This window comes from Aulonocara stuartgranti (assembly GCF_965226115.1).
Source record: "Aulonocara stuartgranti genome assembly, chromosome: 3".
Classification (NCBI taxonomy): Eukaryota; Metazoa; Chordata; class Actinopteri; order Cichliformes; family Cichlidae; genus Aulonocara; species Aulonocara stuartgranti.
In genome coordinates this window covers 63,648,516-63,676,399 of record NC_138941.1, presented here as the reverse complement: position 1 = coordinate 63,676,399, position 27,884 = coordinate 63,648,516, and the positions used below count along the sequence as shown (strand labels likewise).

The 27,884-nt window shown below is 42.5% G+C and overlaps 2 protein-coding genes and 1 long non-coding RNA gene across 4 annotated transcripts; 1 reads left to right on the top strand and 2 right to left on the bottom strand.

The window, feature by feature from the left end:
- Positions 1-364: 364 nt before the first annotated feature.
- LOC309696601 lies at positions 365-3,531 on the bottom strand. The gene is made up of 2 exons (XR_014273552.1): positions 2,297-3,531; positions 365-523 (listed from the first exon to the last, which is right to left on the bottom strand). It is a non-coding gene; the product is annotated as an uncharacterized lncRNA (long non-coding RNA).
- Positions 3,532-9,031: 5,500 nt separating this feature from the next.
- Positions 9,032-19,293, bottom strand: LOC309693912 (interferon-induced protein with tetratricopeptide repeats 1-like). Its single transcript, XM_082513552.1, has 10 exons — positions 19,179-19,293; positions 14,153-14,329; positions 12,967-13,156; positions 12,694-12,885; positions 12,309-12,536; positions 11,480-11,621; positions 11,274-11,400; positions 11,045-11,186; positions 10,334-10,381; positions 9,032-9,681 (listed from the first exon to the last, which is right to left on the bottom strand). The coding sequence occupies exons 1-10, from the start codon at positions 19,181-19,183 to the stop codon at positions 9,484-9,486; spliced, it is 1,449 nt and encodes a 482-aa protein (XP_082369678.1). The 5' UTR covers positions 19,184-19,293; the 3' UTR covers positions 9,032-9,483.
- A 311-nt stretch (positions 19,294-19,604) lies between these two features.
- Positions 19,605-27,602, top strand: LOC309693900 (interferon-induced protein with tetratricopeptide repeats 1-like). Of its 2 annotated transcripts, none has more exons than XM_082513530.1 (10): positions 19,605-19,718; positions 21,297-21,473; positions 22,109-22,298; positions 22,372-22,563; positions 22,739-22,966; positions 24,494-24,635; positions 24,708-24,831; positions 24,913-25,057; positions 26,452-26,499; positions 26,919-27,602. In XM_082513530.1, the coding sequence occupies exons 1-10, from the start codon at positions 19,714-19,716 to the stop codon at positions 27,129-27,131; spliced, it is 1,464 nt and encodes a 487-aa protein (XP_082369656.1). In that variant the 5' UTR covers positions 19,605-19,713; the 3' UTR covers positions 27,132-27,602. The 2 variants fall into 2 exon arrangements, with proteins under 2 accessions (XP_082369656.1, XP_082369655.1); XM_082513529.1 differs by having other exon boundaries at positions 24,705-24,831; positions 26,919-27,598.
- Positions 27,603-27,884: the final 282 nt, after the last annotated feature.

Here is a 27,884-nt window from a genome sequence, read left to right as displayed (position 1 = left end):
GGGGGTGTTCTTCATACTTAACTAAACATTTTTTATTTTTAACATCTTTTATGACTTTGCTTTTATATTGGCTTGAGTTTTTAAGATTTACATTTTACATTGCAATAGTTTTAACCGCTGAAAGCTCATTTAAAGTTGTGTCACTGATACTTTTTGTTGCTCTTTAACTCCTAGAACACGCCCTTGGCGAGGTGGGGGGAACTGGACCACCTTTCTGTGCCCGATCATCCTCTATTAGACGACATCCAAGCTAAGTAAACATGTCTTGGCCCTTCCCCCCTGAAATGACAGGCAGGCAAAGATGTTGCGTCTTTGTTTGCTTCCTGGCCCTGGGTCTCATTCCCATTGGCATAATCCTGATCTGTGAAGGGCCCCCGACACTTCTGACACCTTCAAGTTCAAAAGCTTCGCCCCCTTCTGACAGTCCCAATCTGACAAATGTAGCCCCTAGGGTCTTGCCCACCACTTCCTCTCCAGTTTTGCCCACGCCCGATCCATTTAGAAAGAAACGACACACGGTTACCTCCTGCACCCCAAGTACGACTAGAATGATTACTCTCTGTGTCCCCAACAATAAAAGTTGGGTAGTCGAAATAGATTTCGCTAGCTTCCCAGTCACTCCCGTCACCAAAGACCAAGGGGGGGATCTTTTTAACCTTGCAGTACATCTCTCCTCCTCAGTGTGGTATATAACCCTGGGAGGTTGGCATCAGTGGAAGTGGTCCAGTTTAGTGTCAGAAACGGACCTCGATTGGTCCAAGCACTCTAAGGGTCAGGCTTTGCACTGGAGAAACCAAAATATGCTCAGAATAGCAAAAAAACCGGATCTTTCAGGCTTAATTTTTACCCTAAAGGATCTGGCCTTGACCTCCTGTCAACAATTTATACTTGCCCCTTGGACTGATCGCACCGCCCTGTATTGGCAAATGGAAATATGCCCTAGCGTTGGTGCAGTTCCAAGCTCTGTAGTTAAAGATGATAATCCCACCTTTAATGGCCCTCCGGTGACATATACAAACGGGGGGAGAAACGGCAGAATACGCATTCTAGACACAAATAAAATGTCTAAAGATGACCTCTTCCAAATTCTAACCGGTATTTCTGGAGCAACAAACAACTGGTTACTACTAGCTGAACAAGCTGCTGACACGACGGCTTCCGACTGCATAGTTTGTATGGGAGCACGCCCCACTTTAAGAGTTGTACCGGCGCCAGTCAATAGTGCATGCCTCCTGCATCTTATGAACAACACAAAACGAGGTCATTGCTCATATCTGGAAAACCACTTTCCTAAAACTCAACGCTCGGTCTCTAATAAACCACCTTTCTTTTCTTCAGATGTAGCTGTGAACAATTTCACTTGTATTAACCTGACTGGCAATGCAGTAAAACTAGGTAGCTTGAACTCTTCTTGGTGCACTGAGATGACGGTTATGAAACCAAACTTCCGACCTACGGCTAGGGCTGATTTGTGGTGGTGGTGTGGCAATAACAAGTTATATGATGGTTTCCCTCGGGATGCGTCAGGTCTTTGCGCTCTCATAACTCTTATTTTACCTGTTTCAGTCACTCCAGTAGATCTCTCTATAGAAGTACACGAAGTTGGCCTCCCATCCTCCTCTGAACGCCGCTCTAAACGTTCTCTAATCCCAGGTTCAGCTCATAATCCAACCTATATTGATGCTGTAGGTATACCCCGTGGGGTCCCCGATGAATATAAACTGCGAGACCAGGTTAAAGCAGGATGGGCCTCGATACTTTGGATGGTTGAAATAAATGCGAATGTAGACAGAATTAACTACATTCACTTTAATGTGCAACTGTTGGCTAATTACACTCGAGATGGTTTTGAAGCTGTGCATGCACAGTTATCTGCCACTTCCTTAATGGCTTTCCAAAACAGGGTCGCAACGGATTTTCTCCTCGCAGAAAAAGGCGGAGTCTGCAGCCTTTTTGGTCAGGAGTGCTGTACCTATATCCCCAATAACACAGCTCCTGATGGTTCCCTCACTAAAGCTATTACTGGTCTCACAGCTCTTACTGTTAAAATGAAGGAACACTCGGGCGTTGATACTGCCATGTGGGACTCTTGGCTTAACATGTTTGGCAAATATAAGGCCCTTGTAGCTTCCATCCTAGTTTCCATCTCAGTTTTTGTTGCTGTCCTAGTCACCTGCGGTTGCTGTTGTATTCCATGCATTCGATCCCTCTTCCAGAGACTGATTGTTACAGCTTTCACTCCTGAGGATAAGGATCTCGCCCGGCAGATGCCTTTATTGGCTAGTCAACTTCCCACCTCCTCGCCAACGGATGATGAAAACTCTGATCGTGAGGGTGACGAACATTATCGTCTTTCTCTTGTTTAAATGCTTCTAGAATGGTTGTTTCTCTGTGGTGTTTTGTATTAGACTTGTTATTAATTGTTTCCCTCACCCACTTCCTCTTGAAGGATATATCTGGTTGAACTGTGTCTGGTCGGGTTGTGAGGGTTAAGCGATGTTCTCAGGGTCTCCGGACTTAAGCCTGAGCGAATGTGCACTCCCACCACTGGATATAAATTGTTTTTTTTTTTTTTTTACCACACCCCTTCCTCACGTTTTACCATATTCACTTTTGAATGTCCTTAGCAGTTACCGTTCTGAGTTTATTTTACGGTTGATTTATTATTTCACATGTTCACGTTTATATCTCTCATTATTATAGTATACTCTGTACTCTCCACATTTTTATCATTACTTATGTTTTTTGGTTGCTGAGTTACAGGAACTGTTAATTTTGTGTCACTACCCTGGTTGCACTAACTCGTTGTATCCGTGTGTGCAGGACAGCTGTTACTGCTTTCATCGGGAACCGAGACTGCTTGCAGCCGACCCCTGGGCAGGGTGGTGCCTGGACTCTTTTCTCCTCATCTGCAATGACAGATAAAGACAAATGATAAGACCCGAGGAGTTTTTCGAGCCAGGCTTCGACACGTCTCTGTGTTCCTTTGAATGTTACTTATTTTTGTGTGTTGACCCATTTAAGATGGGTCAAAAGGGGGATTTGAAGAAAATATAATCTGATCACACATTATTCAGCTTTAAATATTGTTCAGCTTTAAAGTTACTGTGCAACTGTGTAATAAAAATGTGTGCTCACGACTTTGGCCTTGAGAGCGATAAGAAGCGATCGCCTCATCCTGCAGGCGAAAGATATCTGCAAGCGAAGAACACCCAAGGCCGCTTTCCTTTTATGGAGTTGTTTTTCTGCTAATGCAGCACTTTCCTCACAACCCCCTCCTGTAAGTTTTAGAGAATATATACCCATCCTCACAGAAAATATTAGGAATCTCTTGATGTGAGCTGTTTTTGAGAGGTTGTCTCTGTCTCAATAAAAGTTCACTGATTCCCCCATCTGCTGCAGGTGTCCGGTTGTCTTCATTCTCCGCCAGCCTGGTTAAGTCAATTCCTCCTTAACATCTAAAAGAACCTATTTAATGAAGGAAGACGGGTTCACTTTGTGTTTAATATTATTCTATTGCTGTTGTTTTTTTTATATCCTTCAATATGAATGCTTGTGTATAAATACACAAACAATACACATATGCTTTCAGTTGTGTAATTTAAGTGATCTAGTAGCTCTGCTTTGGAAGTTCAGTTTATGCTAGAAATGTGTTTTGGAGTTTGTACGTGTTTTGTCTCTAGGGGCCACCGCATATATTTATATATAAACATATATATATATATATATATAAAATCGCTTTTTTTTTACATTAGTAATTCCTTTTGTGCATAATTTTATATTATTGTTAATAATAAATAAATTAAAGCAACAAAACAACCTGAAGAGCCGGTTCGGAGCCGAAAGAGCCGGATCTCTAAAAAGAGCCGGAAATCCCATCACTACTTCAAACTGGTTTTTTTTCTGTCAGTGTAACAAAGAGTATTAGGGCATCATATGAGGCAACATGATAAAAAGTACACTCATCACCAGAAAAAAAAAAATTTTTTTTACTGTCATTAAAACTCATTCTGAAGTAATTTCCAGTAACTCATCGACACAAAGCATTTGGTAGAGGGTGTAGCATTGTGACAGTTTTTCTTGTTTTTGACTTTATTCTCAAAACAGTATTTTTTTAGGTTAACCTCAAACTTTTCAATTAAACAAATTTTTTTTTGGCTATAACACTCCATTAGGGGAAACAGCTGAACCGACGTGGAAAAAAGCAGATATGATTCAGCTTGAGTTTTTATATACCATCATTATTGAGCCTTTTTGCAGTCTTGTAACTTTACACACCACTCATTTACAAGGTACAAGTACTTGTTGACTTCAAGTGATTGAAATCCTGTTGCGTCAGTGCAAACAAACACACAACAAACCCTCTTGGTTTTTTCTTCAGCAACAGCAAGTGGAGAACACAGACCCTATAGTGATAGTGGAAATCTAATGTGTTTCTTTGGACTACACTTTCCTGTCAAATCACATTGTTATTGTCATGCACAGATAAACAGTGCAGCCACATTTACCTGTATTGAAATTCATTTGCTCGTGCTCATCAGCTTTACATGAAAATATATATGAGTGTGTAGTTGTATTAAAGAAGAAAATAACCATAATAATAATAAAACTAAAAATAACTAACAAAACTGTGATGGACCGAGTTGAAAAAGCAGGAAGAGTCACAGGAATTATTGGAAAAATAAGGTTGCCATTTATTTAACCCAAAAATTATATTTGCAAAAGTAATAAATTTGAGCTCATAAAAGAGGTCAAAGAAACAAAACTGAACTCCAAAACCAAATGACTGCCCTAACAAACATAAATGATCTAAACATGAACTGACACACAAAGGTATATATCAGGGGTCCTCAAACCCAGGCCTTGAAGGCCGGTGTCCTGCAGGCTTTACATGTGTCCTTGATCCATCACAGCTGATTTAAATGGCTAAATTACCCCCTCAACATGTCTTGAAGTTCTCCAGAGGCCTGGTAATGAACTAATCATTTGATTCAGGTGTGTTGACCCAGGGTGCGATCTAGAACCTGCAGGACACCGGCCCTGGAGGCCTGGAATTGGGGATCCCTGGTATATATATATATAATGGCTGATCAGACCACTATAACACAGGAGGGATAACTAAACAAAACACAATTGTAAACAAACACTACAGTCTGGTTTATTAATAAACTAAACATCAAAGAAGAAAATCAAAACTACTAAACCCCACCCATATGGAAAAGATATATATAAATCTTATAAAGTTTGTATCTGTCTTGTATGAAACTTGTATGAAAAGCATACAAGAGTGAAAACAGATATAAGATCCCTTGAAAAATTATATAATGAAACTTGTATGTTTTGGATACTTACTAAAACAATGTATGAAAGTAATGAGAAAGTGGCCACTTTCATGAGTAAATCATATATGTTTTTACTATTTCTTTTCCATATGGGCAAACTCAATATTTAATTAAATACAAATACTTTGTTTTTAATGAAAGAAAACACGCATTCTACATTTCAACAGGAAATGGTGGTGCGATCCACTTATCCCTCTTTGCATTTAATGGTTTCAAACCCTGGCCACCACCTTTTGTCTGGCAACTCGTTATATCATGGCAGATAAGTAGTAAAAGAAACAAAGGTTAGTCAAAAATCAAAGTAATGAACTGGTATGAATACCTAAGTAAACTAAATGTGCACGCTTACAAATAGAACAAATGTATCCAAACCAATCAATAAACTTATTGGAAACTAAAGTGTGTTATTGACAACACAATAACTTATTGTGTTCTAACAAAGGATTGAAAATACAAGAGTTACCGACTTTACAGTGTGGCAACTATGGGTTTGGCCATCACAAAAACACTAAAGTATTAATATTAAGAGAATTTGAGACAATTGTTTGGTATTCACAGTTTCGTATTTACAGTTGTGCAAAAACAAACTTGTGCAGTGAGAGTTTAAAGTGGTTTAAAGTGACAGTGTGTAGAGTCCAGTAGTTGCAGTGAGTGTGTAATGGTGTGTATAGAATGTCAGCAGTTCAAAAGTCTGATGGCTTGTGGGTAAAAACTGTCTCTGTGTCTGGTAGTGCGGGCCTGAATGCTTCTGTATCACCTTCCAGACGGCAGGAGTGTGAAAAGTCTGTGGCTGGGATCAAAGAGGATCTGCTGCGTCTTCCTCACGCAGCGCTGTCTGTAAAGATCCTGCATGGCTGGCAGTTCAGTCCTGGTGATGCGCTGTGCTTATCTCACCACCCTCTGCAGAGATTCAGAGCATTACAGCTGTCGTAGCAGGTGGTGATGCAGCCAGTCAGAATACTTTCAATGGTGGCTCTGTAGAAGTTTGTAAGTATTCTGGGGTTCATGCCGAATCTTCTCAGGCGCTGTAGGCAGAAGAGCTGCTGTCTCGCTGCTTTTGTGATCACACCAACATGGTGTGACCAGCTCAGATCCTCGCTGATGTTGATGCCCAGGAATCTGAAGCAGCTGAGTCTCTCCACCTCTGCTCCTTCGATGTGGATGGAGGTGTGGCCTCCTCTCTGCAGTCTCCTGTAATCCACAATGAGCTCCTTGGTTTTGCTGATGTTAAGCAGCAAGTTGATGTCGGGGCTCTCACCTCTGCACTGTATGCGGCCTCATCTCCATCAGAAATGCAGCCGATGATGGTGGTGTCATCTGCAAATTTCATGATGGCTTTCTCTTTTATGTAGTAAAAATTAGGTTTCATTTTCACTGCAGTGCTGGGACACTCATATTAATCGATCTGTCAGTGAACACTTTGAGTAATGTAACTGCTGACAGCAAAGGGCAATGCTCTCAGAGTCCAAATCCATGAGTGGCTGTCTACCTTTGTGTTAGCAAAGTGGTTTTGTTTTTTTGTTTTTTTCAATATTTCATTTTGCTAATTTTTTCAAAAAGTGTTACAAAATGTGTATTTTGACAAAACTTGAGTTTTCTTTGGTTGTTAATTTAATTTGTCTTTTGAATGTGTGCCACTGCCACATCTTTGTTAAACTGGTCTGGTCTGAAATTATGAAAATAAAGATTATTCAGGTTTTTAAAAATATAACTCTCTGCTTCTTAATTCAGACAAAACTGAGGTAATTGTACTCAGTAGGGGTGCAACAATACACAAAATTCACGGTTCGGTTCGATGCTTTGGTGTAACGGTTCAATATTTTTTCGATACAAAAAATGTTCATGCCTTTTTAATTTGTCATTTATTAAAATTATAAATATATATTTTAACTCAAAAGTACAATTTTTTAAATTTAATGTTGCTGAAACAACAAAATAAAAATAAAAAAATCTGTCTGATAGAGAAATCACTCATCTTTGGAAAAGAGAGTTTATTACAGAGAAATGGCTCTTTCCAAAATAAAAGCTATACTATCCGCTTCTTCTGGGCTATATTCTCAGCAGCATATTAAACATATCAGGTCCCCATAAGGAGAATTGTGTGCTAACGGCTGTCTAAATGACTCAGGTAAAGTTTGTAGCATGCATGCTTGTTGCTTTTGTCTGCTTCCACTTGTCTTTGCACTAGGATGATGCCAGTGTAAATGTGCCGTCATATTTGTTGTGTTCCCACTAGTGCTGCCAGCATTAATCTCGTTAAAATGACGTTAAAGCCACAACGCGGCAAATCTCCGTTAACGAGTTACCGCGGATCGCCCCGTGCGTGGGGCTGGGGGGCGTCAACACGTTAATAAGCTAGCTGCGCTAACGCAGTAGTTCCCACCAATTGAGCATTGCGTGGCACATCCGACATACTATTTTACTTTTGTCCATGACGCGCTTACCTTCAGGGTCATGCTTCACATGAAAACCAAAATAGTTCCAAACGCCAGATCTGAATGAGGGTGGGGGAGGTTCAATTTGCCATGTTGCAATGAGAGCTTAGCTTCTGGATCTGCACTCGACAGTGCAGCCTAGGCGGAGTAGTCGAACGCAGATTCACTGAGCGCTCAACACAGACAGCATCGTCAGAAGAAAAGTTGATAAAATAAATTAAAAATTTTGTATTGTTCATACATATGCGTACCGAACCGAAAGCACTGTATCGAACAGTTCAATATCGATACGAGTATTGTTGCACCCCTAGTTCTCAGCCCTGAAAATCTTAGAACTATGGTATCTAACCAGATTCTTACTCTGGATGGCATTACCTTGGCCTCCAGTAACACTGTGAGGAACCTTGGAGTCATTTTTGACCAGGACATGTCCTTCAATGCACACATTAAACAAATATGTAAGACTGCTTTCTTCCATTTGTGCAACATCTCTAAAATTAGAAACATCCTGTCTCAGAGTGACGCTGAAAAACTAGTTCATGCATTTATTACTTCTAGGCTGGACTACTGTAATTCATTGGAGGTTATGATAGGGGACAGCAACAGGGACACAGTTACTAATCCCAGTCCCTCTCTACCCTGACTCTAACCCTAATATAGGCACCCAGCCTCCCCTCCTAACACAGCACTCACCTACCTTGCTGTCTTCACTGTCAGCAACACTAAAACAGCTAACAGCACTTTAAAGCGCTGTAAAGCCACAAGCTTGTTTGCTCTTTCACAAACTTCTTCTTTCACCACTATGATGTTGATGGTTGCCTGATATTCTCGGTTGGATCAATATTACAAGGTAACCTGTGTGAGTGTGTGGTAAGATTCCTCTATAATTTTCAGAATATTCTGACTGAAACGTTATAATACTGTAACACTCATGTATCCTGTGTTCACACATACTCAGTTGTCCAGGTAAGGTTCAGGTGAACTGCAGCTTTAAGTGTCCTAAATGATGTGATGATGTGTGAGTGTAACCCCTGTGAGAAGGTGGCTCACAGGTAAGCTGCAGAGCCTTGTTCACATGGACGTGTTTAAATAAAGTTAGAAAAGGTTTCATTTCTTAATGTGAAGCACAGCTGGAACATCTGGAAGATGCCAAGCATCAGCTGTAGATCCAGAGTCACAGTGACCTCTGCCTGTACACATTTTTTGTTAAAGGTAAAAGATGAAAATATTATTTAAAATAGAAAATGACTCTCATGACCCTGAAATCTCTTTTTTTATGATGACATCACATCCCACAGCTGCTTGTGATGCTAGCACTAACCTGCTGTTACAAGTATATAACAAACATTACAGACATGTAAAAACACAGAAAATATGTGAACCTGAAAAGTGATCTGAGATTTTATGTGTTAATCTACAATCTTTGACCCGCTTACTCAAATTTGAACCCTGCTAGCTTCATTTTTATTAAAATCAACAGAAATGGTTTTCTTTGTAACAGTTTAAATTAATATGTAAAAGTGTATCTGAGCAGAGACCTGGACATAAACTTCTTCATGGTTTATAATTTAATACCTAACAGAAAGGTATGAAGGGCCCATTTGTTAAGGTTGTGCAGTTCTGAAAGCACATGGATCAAGTCCACATTCAGTGGGCTGAAGTATGATGTAACAGCGGTGCATTGATCCTGATTAATCAGAGGATGATCACTGCAGTTCCAGGCGCAGCTCGCACAGAGCAGACAGGTACTCTTCATTGTCCTTGTCACAGTTTAGAGCTTTCTCATAAAAATCAGCAGCTTCCTTCCTGTTGCCCTCAGCTCTGGCCACCTGACCCAGCAGAGCGAGAGCTTCGCCATCACCCGGATTCCTTGACAGACGTCTCTCAGCGATCTTCTTGAGTTTCTGCAGGAAAGATGGAGGAACAAAGACAGATGAATTTCTGTGGATTTAGAGAAACTGACTTTTATTTTCAGTGACTTTCTCAGACCAGGATTAAAAAAATATTTAATGTCTAACTGAAGACATATGAGTACAGCAGCTCCCAGCCTTAAACCACAGAACAGGACTGATTCATGCTGGTTGGCAGGTGAGAGAAAGGACAGCTGTGGAAACAATCCAGACTCCACTCCCTCAGTACTGTGTTGAGACGATGTGTGGAAACAGGTACACTGAGTGTGCTTTATCAGATTACAGCCAGGGTCTATATGAAGGTGCAGGAGAGCCAGTCCCTGTTCAGCAGGTGGGAGGTTTCTCAAAATACTCGCAAACACCTTGTTTGTGTTAGTGAATTTTGGCCCTACACAGAGATAAAGGAGTAATCCTTTGATGGACAAATCAAATATCACATACAAAGTTTTCTGCAAAGGAAGGAGTCTAAAATCATCTTCCACCACCTGGAAGCTGAAAGCTTCCACCTGACAGATTAGCCTCCCTCTGACTTCACATCCTGCTAATGAAAATGGTCCAGAGGTGCAGCAGACAGGAGACTTGGTCTCAGTAAATTTTGACCATAAGCCACTGATTAGACTTTAATCACATAACCTTTAGCGCTCACCTTAGCACAGACTTTCTTCTCATATTTCTTCAGTGGTATCAGGAGACCCTGCAGGCAGGACACAGCAGGAGGCAGATTAATAACACAGATATAACTGATTGGTCATTAATAACATTCAAGTGTGAGTGTGTATGTTCTGATTGTTTACTGCCATGTGGCCCTCTAGATTTGGGCTCATTTAGCCTGAATTCCTATTTTAGAGCAGGGGTGTCAAACTCATTTTACATGGTGGGCCAGATGCAGCCCACTTTAATCGTAAGTGGGCCGGATCAGTGAAACATATTTAACTGTTTCCTACATGATGAAAGAAAGGGACCTGTGACAAAGAGGCAAATCTGTAATAGGATCATTTCATTGTTTAGTACCTAATTGCTTTGTGTGAATGGCCATAAGGGAGGTTTTTATCAGCAGTAAAAACTGTAACACTGAAAACACAGTTAAAAGTCCAAAATTTCTGCTTGTGCTTGTTTGTGGTGATCGGCAGATCAAACAAGTTAAGAATTATAAATGGCGTCAAGCGCACATTCAGGCCTGTGAGACTCATTTAGGCAACGTCCACACTGGCCTGGATAGATTTGAAATGGTGTTTTCTTCTGAAAACGCTCTGCGTCCACACTATCGTTTTCAGTCGTTTTCACAGGGTTGCGCGTCCACAATGAAATGGCCAAAAACACTTATGTTCCTGTACTGTACAAGCACCTCTTAACCAACCTTGGTGTAGTGAACGATGGCTTGAGCTTCATTTCTTTTGTGATGGTAATGAAAGTCACCAAAGCGCTGATGGATAGCTTGAGAAAGGCTTTCATCACACTCTGGTAACTTCACCAAGCACTGCTGGAAAATCTCCTCTGCCCTGAGAAACAAAGAGATGATCGTGATGATGACAAACATGCGCCGAGCAAAAAGACAGGAGTCACTGCTGCTTTCCACAGAGGAGTACCTTCTGAAATTCCTTTCCTCTGCATACAGCAGTGCCAGGTCAGCCCACGCAAGATGAAAGGACGGCTTTATCTTAACAGCCATTTCAAATTCACGAATACAACAGCGCCTCCAGCACCGCACCTCTCCTGTGGAGCCAGAAATCATGGTTTATCTCTGAGTTTGGGGATAACTGGACCTTTAGACATGCAGTATGTTTGAGCGTACTTTGGTTGCTGAAGGGCTTGTGGCTCTGCTCAGCAATCTTCTTCCTCTTGTAGCACAGCGCCAGCTGGTGGTGGATGAAAGATGACTGGGTGGTCCTCTTCAACGCTCGCTCCAACATATCAATAGACTCATCCAGTTGATGCTGAAACAACATTTAATGGTCATTTTCACAAAAATTAGTAAAAAAAACTAAAGAAGAATGCCTCAATCCTGGAAGAAGCACCTCAACAATTACTGAATCTCCCGGAGGAACCCAGCCGAGGGATTAATAAAGTTTCATCTAATCTAATCTAATCTAATCTAATCTAATCTAACAATTTAGTGGAAACATTAACTTCCTCTGTCTTCACTGAAGGAAGGAACTCAGAACCACTAAATTAAGCATAACAAACTTTAGTAATCTGTCTTTTCAGTCTCAAGCCTGATTCAGGTCACTGGTCAGAATAAAATAATAAAGATTTTACTATTTCTGAATCAGGAGAATTCAGGAAGGTGAAAGTAGAGATAAAAGGACAGAAACAGATCAGAATTAGAGAATGGGAAACCCAGCCCAACCAGCATGGCTCATTTAAGAAAAGGCCAAGTTAGTCTTTAACAACGATCACAGATAATCTAAAATCTCCGTGGAAGCTAAAATGTACAGAGCTGCACATCTTTGACAGCCTTCTTTGGAGCTGATGTAGGGTCAGGGTGCATGCTTTACCATCTTTAAATAAAAGATCTTCATGGATCTGTGCACTGACTCTTATATTACATGACCCTGGAAGAATCACATTATCTGTGGTTGCATGAGTAGTAAGCATTTACAATATCCTACATTCAGACTTACATGATTACGAAAGTATTTTCCTACGTAGCGGCTGACATGAGGGTTATCAGGATCAGTTTTCAGTGCTTTCTTCAGCAGACCCTCAGCCTCTTTGTATTTCTTATAGGCTCCAAGCTTCACGGCCAGCATGGACTGCAGAACAGCATCATCGGGGTTGAGCTCCAGGGCAAAGTGAAGCTGTTTGATGGATGGAGGCTCCTCAGTTTCCTGTAAATTTTCTAAAACCCACTGCAGATGAGAAACTGGTTAGTCTACTGTGAACTGCTGAGAACCACACCCCAATGAATTGCTGGGGTTTTTTTTTAGAAACTGATAAATTGGCTGTTTTTTAGAACAATATAAACATAATAAATTTATTAACTGATATCAAACTTATAAAACTGACCTCTTCTGTGCGAAAGAGGGCGATGGCGTAGCCAGCATTCCACTCAATGTCATCAGTCTGTATCTCAAGTGCTTTACGAAAACTGTCAATGGCTTGTAAGTAGTAAGATTTTGACAACTTGAGGTAGGTCCAGGCTTGTTCTCCGTAGACCTCTGGAAGGAGACTTGCTGATGAACCAGTGGGATACTTCACCTGCAGAGGGAGAAGGTTCAGCTGCAGTCAGAGGTTCAGAAGCATGTGATCTATAACATTTGATCTGATTGGTGTACATACCAGTATGTCCTCGACTTTCTTACAGTAGCTTTGTGACTGTGCAAAGTCTCCAGCATGATATTTCAGCCAGGCCATGTCTCCATACGTCACAATGAGCCGCCTCTCACTCTCATCCCCATGACGCTCCCTGATGGTCTCCTCTGATTGGTTTAAAAGTGACAGCGCTTCCTCTCGTTGATTCTGAAGATACCTGAGGACCATCAACACATGCTTATAATTAAATCATGTTTTTCTGGAATCATACTTCAGATGTCTACACCTGGCCTGGTCTTCAATAACAGCCCTGCAGCAGGTCTTTATTTGTTGACATTTAGCTAAGGTTCTAGACCCCATGGGTGTTAAGATAAATACTCTACCTGCATTTCCACCAAAATAATCATGCAAACAAGTTTTAGGAGGCAGATTTATATTAAGATCGTACCCACATACAGGATAGGTGGGTACTGTCAGGAAATTCAGCCACAACAACTGACTGATACAATCCATACTGTTTGAGATCAGTTCATATCATGGATCACCACTTCTACTGTCTCCTGGAGTGCTGACTATCTGTCAGAGAGGTCTCAGTTTGTCTGTTGTGGTGATTAGTATAGATATAGATATATATTAGATATAGATACTGGGGCACCAGAGGGGGCAGTCCTATCACCATTTCTGTTTACCTTGTGCTCCTCAGACGTCCAGTGTAACAGTTAAACATGCTACCTGCAGAAGTTCCCTGATGACACTACAGGGGTTGGGTGTATTATGGAGTACAGGGAGCTTGTGAGGAACTTTGTAAAGCGGTCCAAAATAAATCTCCTCTCTTTGAATGTCAGCAAGACAAAACAGATTGTGGTTGACCTCCAGAGGAAAAAAAAACTGTGACTAGGTTCATCCACACGATCATCAGTGCCAGAGATGGAGCAGGATCAACAAACTAATCCGTAAGAGTGGAAATATCATTGGTTAGAATCTGGAGGTGTTTGACACATGGAGGGTCACAGGTCACTCTATCTATCTATCTATCTATCTATCTATCTATCTATCTATCTATCTATCTATCTATCTACCTACCTACCTACCTACCTACCTACCCACCGACAAGATCAGCCTGTTGCTATGTTGCTGGCAGTTGCATCTCGCCAGTAGTTAAATTAGTTAAATTACCCAAAAGTAATTTTTCCCACTGCTGTGGAAACTGTACCTGACATAAGCCAAGAAGCTGTATGATCGAGCCACTGCCCCGCGCTGGCCGAGCTGCAGTTTTATGTGGTCCTGTAGTCGAGTGCTGAGGTTCTTCAGGTCCACGTCCTTCTTCAGATCCCAGGTGAAGTGACACTGCAGCTGCTGCAGCCTCCTGAGCAGAGCGCTGCTACCTTCACTTTAAGAGGATCACAAAGAAAAACAAACTAAGTTACCTTTGCATGTCAGAGACTGCACTTTGTTTGTTTTTACTTTAATCTGTACTTCAGCTTTTACTGGAGTATTTTTAACACTAGTGTAGCATGTTGACCTATGTTTGTATCAGCCACTAGATGGCACTGTGTCGCTGCAATGTGTGTAATTCACTGGCGAGCAAGAAGCTTGAGGGCAAGCAAAAAGAATAAGAAATAAAGTGGAAGCGGAACAGAGATCAGTGTGTGCGTGCAGTTAATAAGAAGCTCGGTATACATACAAAAACAACACATGGTGTCAGAGTAGCGGATTCTACGCAATCCCTCGCCGTCGGACAGCGCAGACATGGAGGCTTACGGCGTTCCCACACCGCGTATGGATTGGGACTCCAGCAACCTGCCCGAGGCATGGCGGCGTTTCAAGCAGCACGCCGAGCTAATGTTCGCTGGTCCTCTTCGGGGGAAGGAGGAGGCAGACAAATGCAGCTACCTTCTATGGGTCGGTGAGAAAGGACGGGACGTCTACAACACGTGGACGCTCACCGCAGACGACTCCCGAAAGCTTCAGACGTACTACGATAAGTACACTGATTACATCATACCGAAAGCTAACCCAATCTACGCCCGATATAAGTTTCATGAAAAGATGCAGGGTGAAAATGAGACATTTGAACAGTTTATTACGGAACTGAAACTACTTGCTAAAGACTGTGGGTACCCAAATACAGATGAAATGGTCAGGGATCGCATTGTATTTGCCACTAACTCGCCACACGTCCGAGAAAAGCTACTCAGCCAAGGCGCAGAGCTCACGCTAGAGAAAGCTATAGATATAGCACGATCACACGAGCTAGCAAAGCAACAGCTAAAAACTATGGGTCACTCCAGGGGCCAAGAAACTGTGCACGCCATCGGCAGGAAATCGCACAGACAAGAATATCAAACAAGAAGCGTGAGACCAAAAGAACACGCTAATGCAACACTAAAAACGTGCAGCTATTGTGCCGGACAACACAGTAATAAAGACACCTGCCCAGCAAAAGGGAAGCAATGTGCAAAATGCAAGAAAATGAACCATTTTGCGAGAGCATGCAGGTCAAGACTCCCTTCGCAGACAAAAGCCCACCTCAAATCAGTACACACTGTGAGAGAGAACATAGAAATGTCAACTATGGATACAGATGAGGACCAAGACTGTTTCTACATTGATAGCATCACCATAGAAAATGAAGGAAGAAATGATGAGCAAGCATATGCAGACATGCAGCTTGGTTCCCCCCCACAGACAGTGAGGTTTAAAGTTGACACTGGGGCGCAAGCAAACACAATTCCAGCTAACATGTTCCAGACACTCTTCCCACACGTGACACTGAAGCCTGTCACACACAAGCTCACAGATTATGGGGGACACTCACTCAGCGTGGAAGGGAAATGCCAGTTAAAATGCAAACACAAAGACAAGACCTGCACGTTGGAATTCCATGTTGTTAACACAAGCGCCCCACCTGTATTAGCAATGAAAGCTTGCCGTGACCTTAACCTGGTAAGGATTGTGATGGCAGTGACGGAGGAAAGAGGCAAGACAACCAACAGTTCACAGGCAATACTAGACGAATATGCAGACGTATTCAAAGGGATAGGAGAATTTCCTGGTGAATGCAGTTTCCATGTAAATCCAGACGTTGCACCCACAGTCAGCCCACCTCGTCGGATTCCCATCGCTCTGCGAGCCCGACTCAAAGACGAGCTCGACAACATGGAAAGGAACCAAATCATATGCAAGGTCACAGATCCTACGGACTGGGTGAATGCACTTGTTGTCGTGGAAAAACCCAAGACGGGCAGACTCAGAGTATGTCTGGACCCCAGACCCCTCAACAAGGCTATACAAAGACCCCATTACCCTCTACCCACCTTAGAGGATGTCACCACAAAACTTGCTGGGGCCAAGTATTTCAGTGTTTTGGACGCCAGATCAGGCTACTGGGCCATTAAGCTAAGCCACGAATCATCTCTGTTAACCACATTTAATACTGTGTTTGGCAGGTACCGCTTCCTCAGGTTGCCATTCGGCATAATCTCAGCTCAGGATGAGTTCCAGCGACGCGTGGACGAGACCTACGAGGGCCTGAGGGGCGTGGCAGCCATTGTGGACGACGTATTGGTCTTCGGAGAAACCAAACAGGAGCATGACGACAACCTGAGGGCCATGCTGCAGCGCAGCAGAGAGAGAGGTGTAAAACTGAACCCTGACAAGTGCACCATCTGCGTCAAAGAGGTCAGTTACTTCGGTCACACATTGTCACACGAAGGGCTGAAACCAGATCCACAAAAAGTAAAAGCAGTCCAAGACATGGCGCCCCCACAGAACAGGGCGGAATTGGAAACAGTGCTGGGGATGGTTAATTATCTAGCAAGATTTGCCCCACACCTGTCAGAGATAAATGCTCCGCTCCGCCAGCTGTTAAAGCAGGACAGTGAGTTTGTATGGGACAAGAACCATGACAGAGCCTTTCAACGAATGAAGGAGCTGATCACTAAAGAACCAGGCCCAGTTCTCTCCTTCTTCGACCCCAAGAAAGCGCTACGACTCCAGGTCGATGCATCCGAAAGTGGCCTCGGTGCTGTGATGCTGCAGGACGGCAAGCCAGTTGCCTACGCATCCAAGTCACTTAACAGCACTGAGCAGAACTATGCCCAAATAGAAAAAGAGCTGTATGCTGTTCTCTTTGGTTGCAAGCGGTTCCACGAGTACATGTACGGTCGACATGTGACCATTGAGTCGGACCACAAGCCACTTGAGTCCATACTCAAAAAAACACTAGCATCAGCACCACCACGGCTACAGAGGATGATAATACAGCTGCAAAAGTACGACATCAGCATCATCCACAAGCCAGGGAAAGACATCCCGGTAGCCGACACGCTCTCCCGGAAATCCATAGAGTTTCACGACAAATCACTATGTGACGGGATGGATGCGCAGATCCACTCAGTCCTCAGCAACATGCCTGTCAGTGACCAGAGACTCTCAGAGATAAGAAACGAAACAGCCCAGGATCCTCAGCTCAACACCCTGAGAAGGACCACATTGAGTGGATGGCCAGATAAAAGGTCTCAATGCCCGCCTGACATCCAGGAGTTTTGGAACCACAGGGATGAGATCTCACTGATAGACGGGATCATGTTTAAAGGAGAGAAAATGATCATCCCAAAAAGGCTCAGAAAGGACATGATAGATCGGATTCATTCCAGCCATATGGGCATAGAAAAGAGCAAAAACAGAGCCAGAGACCTTCTGTTTTGGCCAGGCATGGGAAAGCAGATTGAGCAAGCCGTCGGAGCCTGCAGCACATGCCAGGAGAGACAAGCTGCTAACCCCAAGGAACCCCTGTTGTCACATGCAATACCAGAACGACCGTGGCAGGTCATAGCCACCGATCTGTTCACTTGGAACTCGGAAGACTACATCATCATGGTAGATTACTACAGTAGATTCTTCGAGTTGGAAAGACTGCGCAGCTGCACTGCAGAAGCAGTGATCCACAAACTAAAGTCAGCCATGGCTAGACATGGTATTCCAGAGTCGGTGATTAGTGATAACGGTCCGTGCTATGCTTCCAGTAAGTTTCAACAGTTTGCAAAGTCATGGAGTTTCACCCACACCACTACTAGTCCCCATTACCCACAGAGCAACGGTCTAGCCGAGAAAACAGTCCAGACAGCAAAGAAACTTCTGGACAAGGCCAAAGCGGAACATAAGGATCCCTACTTGAGCCTATTAGAATACCGGAACACCCCCGTGGACAACTTAAAGTCGCCTGCACAACTACTCATGAGCCGGAGACTTCGCTCCATCCTCCCTGCAACACCAAAACAGCTGGAACCCCAAGTAGTTTGCCAGCAAACAGTGCGTGAAAGGAGAGAAGTCTGCCAGCAGCGCCAGCAGACTTATTTCAACAGAGCCGCCCGACCTCTGCCTCAACTATATCCTGGCACACCGGTCCGGTTCCGGCAAAAAGACGGTTCCTGGAAACCAGCTGTGGTCACAAGTTGTGCCGACACATCCAGAAGCTACAACATAACCACAGATACAGGACAAGTTTACCGGCGTAACCGCCGACACCTCCGCAGAAGCAGGGACAGCGTAGGAGGTGAGGAGTTCATTCAACCAACAGGCATCAGCGATGACAGCCCTGTGGTATCTCAGCCCCCGCCTGTGGAGCCCCCTGATAAAGACATTACAACACCTGGATACACGACTCGTTATGGGCGTGTTACCAAACCAAGACAGGTCTTGGACCTGTAATATTGTAAAGGGTGCAGGCGGATCGCTGCCCTAGAAAAAAAAAAAGGCTGTTTATATGTTTGTTGTTCCAATGATGTCACTAAATGCATCTGTTTATTATGTTTGTGATATAGCCAGTATTGAGTCGAATGCTATGTTATCAATGGATGTGCTCAGGATGTTATTCCTGTAATTTCAGTTGCCTTAGAAATTTTACAAGCCTGAGTTGTGTTTTTTTTTTTTAAGAAGGGAGATGTAGCATGTTGACCTATGTTTGTATCAGCCACTAGATGGCACTGTGTCGCTGCAATGTGTGTAATTCACTGGCGAGCAAGAAGCTTGAGGGCAAGCAAAAAGAATAAGAAATAAAGTGGAAGCGGAACAGAGATCAGTGTGTGCGTGCAGTTAATAAGAAGCTCGGTATACATACAAAAACAACACAACTAGTACTTCTACCACCTCGCCTAGTAGTAGTAGTACTAATATTTGTAGTATTTAGGGTAGTTTTCGAAAGTCGGAAATCAGCTGTGAAGCTAATGCGAACTCACGTCATGTTACAGGAAACAGTCCTCCTCTTCCTCAAAGTACACACCGATGAAGATGAAGAAACGATTATGCGCCGACTGATCGGTCACTGAGTGGTCGTTCAGTGAGAAACGCTGACCTCAGATCAATCATTTACAGATCAATGGCTGATCAGTGATCTTTGGAGACGCTCTCAGCTGAGATGCAGAAACGAAACCTAACGTCCCCTCGTGGTGCCTTCATGTACCTCTCATATAAAACAGAAAGCCCAGCCTTCTCGTCGGAAAGCTTTCCTCCTTTCTAAAATATGCGCCTTCCGTCTCCTAACATAGTTTCTATTTATGGCCATTAAGTTCTCGAGAGGACAGGAGAGGAGAGGATGAGCGATCTGAGCCGTCAGCCTTTTACCTGTTTTCAGCGAGGCCCTGAAGGCACCACGAGAAGTGTGTGTGGTTTGTGTGACAAAGGTGAGAGCTTCACAGATCGGTCCACGAACTCTTCGTGTTCAGTCAACACTTTGCTGTGTCTAAAGAGGAGGAGGTCTCTGTTTGCTCCAACATGAGGTCAGTTTGCCAAACCTCTGATCAATAATCGATCATTTATCACACATTACACATTTATCACCTGATGGACGTTAAATGCAGCAGTAGTTTAGCTTACCTGGCGCTCAGGTGCACGCAGAGAGATACAAAGTAACACAGTCTGTCCACCTGTGCATGTAACAGGGGACTGATATCAGAGGAAGAGGAGAAAGTGGACATTAACAAATTATAAACCTTGTATGTGAAAATAATAACTGGTGCTGCAGTAATCAATTATTTTATTAGTCAAATATTCTATCAGTTATTTAATTGATAAATCAAATAAGAAATACTTTTGTCTTATTAATGAGTAATAATAAATATTTAAACGAGAAAAACAAAAATATGTTTTTATAATGAGCTGCTCGTTGGTTTCATATTCTTGAAATGTTAATGTTTGATTAACGGATACTGGATATGACATCACTGTTTTTACAGCCACAATAATATGGTCTGTTATCACACACACACACACACACACACACACACACACACACACACACAGACATTCACATTATATGTGTTTAAAGATAATGTTCTGATCATTATTGAGCATATTTAACTATCCAGTAAATTCACACATGAATCAGAATTTTATTGTTGTTCAAAAGTACAATGACGAGTTAGAGACGCCCATCGTTATCTTCTCAAACTCAGACATGAATAAAAAGGTTGATGATGGATCATCTTGAGGTGACTCCCTTGTTACTTGTCACAGGTTGCACTTTAACCTCAGGACTCTGACCCTTCAGTTCTTGTGCAGTCGACCTTTTATTTGTTGTTTCATGATCATGCATAGAGTCTCTGTACAGTGGCTGAACAGTGTCAAGCAAACAGTCTCAGGTCCTGGAGAGCAATGCATGGCACTGCACTGAGGAGTGCACAGAGTGCTGCACACTTAGTGCTGCTTGGAATGCACTTCATTCATTCTACTACCAGCCTAAACTTCCCAAAATCCACACACTTAAGCCCTGTTTGCTCACAACTACCTAGCATGTACACACAAGTCCATGTTCCTGTTTACCTTCTTCAGTGCTCACCTCTTCAACAATATTAATTCCAGACCATGAACACTGGTAACTGGAAAAACACGGGCAACTGATGCATCTAACATCACTAACTAGACATCTTAACACTGGAATGTGCTCAAATGAGTTAAACGAGAACAAATTGTGTGGTCTCATATCCAAAAATATTTTACAGAACAATATCAAAAATATTCCACAAGTACAAACCTGTGTATCACAACAATAGCTGTCCCCTAACACAAACTCTGTGTTTGTGTCTCACTCCACATCTAAGGTTTCTTCTTGTTCCTCAGTGTGAGATTCAAACCACAGGTCTGCTTCACATCACTGATTTCACTGATTGGTTGATCACACAAAGTGAATTTTCTCAATGAGAGGAGCTGGGAGGTCTGGGTGAGCTGACATGTGCTGGTCGTACAAACAGGATCCTCAGGTGTGTCAGAGCACTGAGTGAGCCTCGGTTCAGCCAGTCCTGGTTTGATGCTCTCCCTCTGATGCTCCTCACAGCGTTTTCTTTGTGACTCTCTTACAGTGAAGATAGCAGCGCTCTGCCCAGCAGGCTGCAGCAGTTGCAGTGTCACTTCACCTGGGATCTGGACCTGGACGTGGACCTGGAAACCCTGAGCACTCGACTACAGATCGACATAGATTTTCATCAGCGTCAGCATGAGGGAGAGAGTTGCACCTACAGCCTCTTGGCTTATTTCAGGTACAGTTTCTGTAGCTGTCTGATGAAGGAAAAGCTAAAGTGGATTTATTCTGCTCATTCAAATCTCAACGCTTTTATTTCTGGGACTCTGCTAGAAAAAGAGAAGAACTAACATTAGCCAGAAGAAAGACAGTTTTTCTCACTGAAGTCCGTCTGACCAAAGAGAAATTTGACCGTCAAAGGAAACAGCAGGATCTATATTTGAATGATAGAGAGATAGTTTTGTTTTCAGGATCAGATCCAACCCTGAGCTGTGTTTCTTCTGCTAATGTTACCTACCAGCATAGCAAAGCTACAGCTAGAAGAAAAACGTCAGCTTGCTTTAAGTTTACCTCATTATTTCAACCTTAATACAAACATGTAATATGAAGAGAAACATTATTGGAGTATTGGACTGAAGTTTCTGATTCTTTAAGAATCTTGATATAAATCTGTTTCCTGAAGCTTGTTTTGACTCTTGTTTTTCTGGTGGAAATGCAGTAATTATCTAACCCTGGAGTCATGAACCTCAGATAAAAACCTAAATGAATCATCAACAAGTGTTAGTCTCAAGTAAGTTTCTTGTCAGGTGTTGTAAATGCCTCGTAGTTAAACACCAGTTGTAGAACAGCTGTTGATGACCTGTTGGTCCTCAGGCATCTTAAGGATCAACGAGAGGAAGCGCTGTCACTTTTAAACCAATCAGAGGAGACCATCAGGGAGAGATACGGTGATGAGAGTGAGAAGCGGCTGATTGTGACGTATGGAGACATGGCCTGGCTGAAATATCACGATGGAGACTTTGCACAGTCACAAAGCTACTGTCAGAGAGTCGAGGACATACTGGTATGTAAACCAATCAGATCAAACATGATGATCACTGCTGTTGAACCTCTGACGCTTCCTTCTCCCTCTGCAGGTGAAGTATCCCACTGGTTCATCAGGAAGTTTCCTTCCAGAGGTCTACGGAGAACAAGCCTGGACCTATTTCAAGGTGTCGAGGTCTTCTATATCAAAAGCCATCGACTGTTTTCATAAAGCACTTGAGGTACAGCCTCATGACACCGAGTGGAACGCCGGCTACGCCATCGCCCTCTTTTGCAGAGAACAGGTCAGTTTTATGATAAGAATGAAGAGTATTTGGATAGACAGCACCAAATGATAAACTAAAGGCTCCTTCAGTGGCATCGGTTGCTTCAGCGTCAGTATGATTTTTAGAAGTTTCAATGACTAATTTTTTTATTCAAGTGAAATAAACTGTAGACTAACCAGATTCTCATCTGCAGTGGTTTGCAGAAAATAAACAGGACGGGGAGGAATCCAAAGCCACCAAACAGCTTCGCTTTGCATTGGAGATCAACCCAAATAACGCTGCTCTGCAGTGCATGCTGGCCGTGAAGCTGGTGGCCTATAAGAAATACGAAGAGGCTGATGATCTGGTGAAGAAAGCACTAGAAAATGATCCTGATAACCCTCATGTCATTCGCCACTCAGGAAATTACTTACTCAATCAGGTAAGTCTGCAACTTTGGTCTTATTAATTCTTACTTCTGCTCACTGGGTCTTGGGCCCAGTAAGGGCCTCAATAACTGCCTTATTGAGGCCCTTATTATTTACTGCCTCAATAACCTCACGCCCGGTGATGGACAAATTGTTCCCTTCGTCCCCAGACTCTGTTTCCTGTACTGAAGGTGTGTCAGTTGGATTAAGGAGCTCCTCAAAGTATTACTTCCACCACCCAACAATATCCTCAGTCGAAGCCAGCAGTGCTCTACTACACTATACACAGTGCAGGTAGAGCACTGCTTTCCATTTTGAGTAGTCTGACGGGCAGAGTGGGACTCAATTAAAAAAATTAATCTAACTAATAAGAGGTTTTGTGCTTAATTAATCTTGATTAATCACATTTAATCACACAAGAAAATTTGCCCCAAATTTAAAGGGTTTTAGTGAGCTGGGGTCTATCACACCAGGCAAGACCCCAGGTGCAGGCTTTGTAAAGATGCTCCAGAGACAATCCAGCACATAACAGCAGGGTGCAAGATGCTAGCAGGCAAGGCATACATGGAACGCCATAACCAAGTGGCCGGCATAGTGTACAGGAACATCTGTGCTGAATATGCCCTTGAAGTCCTGATATCAAATGGGAGACATCCCTTAGGGTGGTGGAGAATGACCGAGCTAAGATCCTGTGGGACTTCCAGATACAGACGGACAAAATGGTGGTGGCTAACCAACCGGACATAGTGGTGGTAGACAAACAGAAGAAGACGGCCGTAGTGATCGATGTAGCGGTTCCGAATGACAGCAATATCAGGAAGAAGGAACACGAGAAGCTGGAGAAATACCAAGGGCTCAGAGAAGAGCTCGAGAGGATGTGGAGGGTGAAGGTAACGGTGGTCCCCGTGGTAATCGGAGCACTAGGTGCGGTGACTCCCAAGCTAGGCGAGTGGCTCCAGCAGATCCTGGGAACAACATCGGAGATCTCTGTCCAGAAGAGCGCAGTCCTGGGAACAGCTAAGATACTGCGCAGGACCCTCAAGCTCCCAGGCCTCTGGTAGAGGACCCGAGCTGCATTTTGCACCATCTGTAAACCTCTAAAACCTTTCTTTGGTAGCCCAGAAAGGAGAGCGTTACAATAATCGATACGTGAAGACACAAATGCTTGGAGACGGACCTCTGCAGTGTTGCTTGATAAATGTTGTCTGAATTTGGGTATGTTCCTTAAATGATAAAAGGCAGTCTTTGTTGTCTCTTTTACATGGGACTCGAAGGAGAGCACCATGTCGAACCACACGCCCAAGTTTTTAACCTTGACATAGTCATCAATTTTCAAGATGAAATTTTGGGACAAGTATGGCTTTGGAACAAAGATTCTAAAGGACAAGATGGAGTTATTGGACTGTAGCAAGTTTAACAAGTTCATTTATACCAGTGACATCACATCACCCCACCAACAAACACCTCAGTGACTTCAAGCGTAGGCTTAGCCTCTCTCCTTATATATTTGTATTTGACTGGTGTTTTTAAATCTGTTCCAGAATCGACTGGATGAGGCTATTGTTGTGTTTAAGCGAGGCCTGAGAAGGCGCGATCAATTACCTTCCTTCACCTACCAGCTGGCTCTGTGCTACAAGCAGAAGAAAATTGCTGAACAGCGCCGCGGGCCCTTCAGCAACACAGGTACACAGAAATATACAACATGTTATCCTTTAATCAACACAACTCAAATCATCCTTTAATGCTCCACAGAAGAGGAGGGTAAGTGGAGGCGTTGCTGTATTAGTCACCTTGAAGAAGCTGTGGAGATGAAACCATCCTTTGTCCGGGTGTTGGCTGAACTGGCACTGTTGTACGCAGAGGAAGGGGATTTGAGCAGGTGCTTGTCTAAACAAAGCTGCACGATTTCCTCCTTTATTTCCTCTGGGTGTAAATTCCTAAACATCTCGTTGTTTCTCAGGGCTGAGGAGACTTTCAAGCACTGCTTGGAGAAGTTACCAGAGTTGAAGGAGAAAAGGGTTTGTCTGATTATCCATCAGTACTACGGTGACTTTCATCATTATCACACAAAAAATGAGGCTCAAGCCATCGCTCACTATAAAGAGGTAAGTTTCTAGGTGCCAGACATGTCAGCTGCATGTACAGTGTTAGACATGCAGCTGCCTCTTAATGTTCCATGGTTCAACTATGGATGGACGGATCTAAAATACAGTATTGGTATCAGTGCGATGCTGATGCTGACCTAAATTACTGGGCCGGATATTGGGTAGAAATTAAAAATGTAGCCCGATCCATCAAATATTACAAAAGCACCTCACAAAACTTGTGACATGGTGTAACCCAGGTGGTCCCCTTATCATGTTGGAGCAGTTTGCGTCACGTGATAGAGTGACTGTTGTGTACAAGACCTGTCGGCGGTCTGGAGTCACTTCACACTGAAAGCATTTGGAGCCTCGTTACGTGCTGACAAACCAGCATTTCATCTCCAAGCAAACTATCCCAGAAAAATAAAGCAAGAGTCTAAGTTCATCTCTGAATGTTTGTAAAGCATTCCCACGTTAAGCTTAACAACCGATATATGAAGCTGGGACATCTGTCATTGCTAAGTCTGACTGTACAATGGATAGACTCGAGTTTTAGTTTGAAAAGAACTGTGTTGCAGGCTAAACAGTTCTGTGGTTCGAAAGAAAAACAACAACAACAAAACAATGAAAACACTTTTTTCATACGTGTTAAGTTTTGTATAGAAATTGCACAAAATTCAATCTCAGGTAAATGTGACAGAAACAGCTCACACTGACATCCATCTTGATAGAAGATCAGTGTCATGAAGCCGTGTTTGCATTGATTTGCACTGCTTTCCACTCTGGATGTCTATGTATGTTCAGCTTTAAGTACAAAAGGGTCCATTCTACAACCTGTTTTATTTTTTTAAGTTGTTGAATTATTTTGTGCTGATATTGCGCTTCTTTTTTTTTCAGAACCAAAGAGTAGTTGAAATCTACATAAAATTGCATTTAAATTACTTTTCAATATTACTTTAAATACTTTAAAGTTCTGCTAAAAGTTTAAGTAAAAAGATCAGTATTGCTGAACTGAAGTATTTTGGGTGCAGTGTTTTTTGCATCCAAATACAATATAATAGCTTTAGTGTTTTGGCTTTTTAAACATGAGTATGAACTTATACAAAATGTAGCAAATATTAAAAAAACAAAACAATTTTATTGATTTTAAAATAGACAATATCGGATTCATATCGGTTTCAGCAGATTTTCAAATTTATATCGGTATCGGACTTAAAACAAGAGGTATCGTGCCATCATCATCTCTAGTTTCAACCCAAGAAGAACAATGAAAGAAGAAAAACTAACAGGCCTTGTTTGGAGGGTGGAGGTGTCGGGGCAGTAATGTGAAACATGTTACCGCTCAGATCTACCACATGACCTTAGTATGGATGGGTTTATCTTCACCATAGTCTTCTGCTGTTTTCTCTCTGCAGGGGCTGCTGATACCACTGAAAAAATATGAGTGGAGACAGTGTGCTAAGGTGAGCACTAGAGACATAACAAAGGTTACGTGTTATATAAACTCGGTGTTGTTACTAACTCGTGCGGTGTGAGCAAAACCTCATATCAAAGCTCGCTTGATTTAAATGATTTGTTCAATACCACCTACTTGTGCACCTGAGGACTGTTTTCAACTTCATTTTTGAAAACTACTGGTGACTGTCAGCTGTTCTGTCTGTCACTAGGTCATGTGAGGAGATGTGGCATCAGTCCCACTTTGGATGGTGCACCTGTCATTTCTAAAAAATGTTGTAAAATTGTAAAACATTGTTTTTTTTTAAATTAAAGCATAATGACTGTAATGTTTTCTCCCACTGAAAACTTTACGTCCAGATGAACAGAATCTACTTCTTTGGAACATAAATTAATATTTCATTGTTCCTCTATTTTTTTCCCGCAGAAACTGAAGCAGATCGCTGACAGGCATCTGGCAAAGAATCGGGGTGATGGTGAAGCTCTCGCTCTGCTGGGTCAGGTGGCCAGAGCTGAGGGCGACAGGAAGAGAGCTGCTTTTTTTTATGAGAAAGCTCTGAACTGTGACAAGGACAATGAAGAGTACCTGTCTGCTCTGTGCGAGCTGCGCCTGGAGCTGCAGGGATCATCCTCTGATTAATCAGGATCACTGCAAAAACTGGCTATAACTAACTTACAATCTTACAAGGAGCCAAAAAGTATTTGTGATCTTGTTTTGAGAGAGAGACACTCAGAGAGAGCAGGATGCAATTAATCTTTTACAACATGTATTTTATCTCTTAGCTTTTAAATCCTAAAATGAGTTATTTAATTGCATATTAGGTTAATCGATATCACCAAGGCACTGAGATGATGCACTTGTGAATGTGATCGTGTGTGGTGTAAATGCTTTGTCTTGGTCCTTTAATAAAATTCTTGCTCAGTTGCTCTTGTTTTAAGATATTTTCCCTTAAAGTGAGAAAGAAGTAGAGACATTTTAAGTTTACTTGACATAATTTCTGATGATTTCTCACTTCAATAAATGCAAGACTTTGGAAGTAATGATGTAGAAATACTTAGTGTAACAGTGTTTATGCATATTAAACAGTAACATGAGTACTTCCATACTCTCTCACACAGTTTTCCTCCTACTGATTAAAAATGGCAGCAATCTGTATTTTCACATGGGGCAACTTTGATGTGTTTATATGATCACAGAACAAAACATTTCTGGGGAGTTTTGGATGATGTGTGGAGCTGTAAAGTTGTGGATTCTACTGTAATTTTGAGCTACAGATTTAATTGAAAACATGTCAGTATAACAGACAGTGAGTTGTCTGTATGAACCTTATAACTGATGTTAGATTTAAATAATTTAAAATAAAGTTCATGCTAGCTAAAACATGATCAGCTG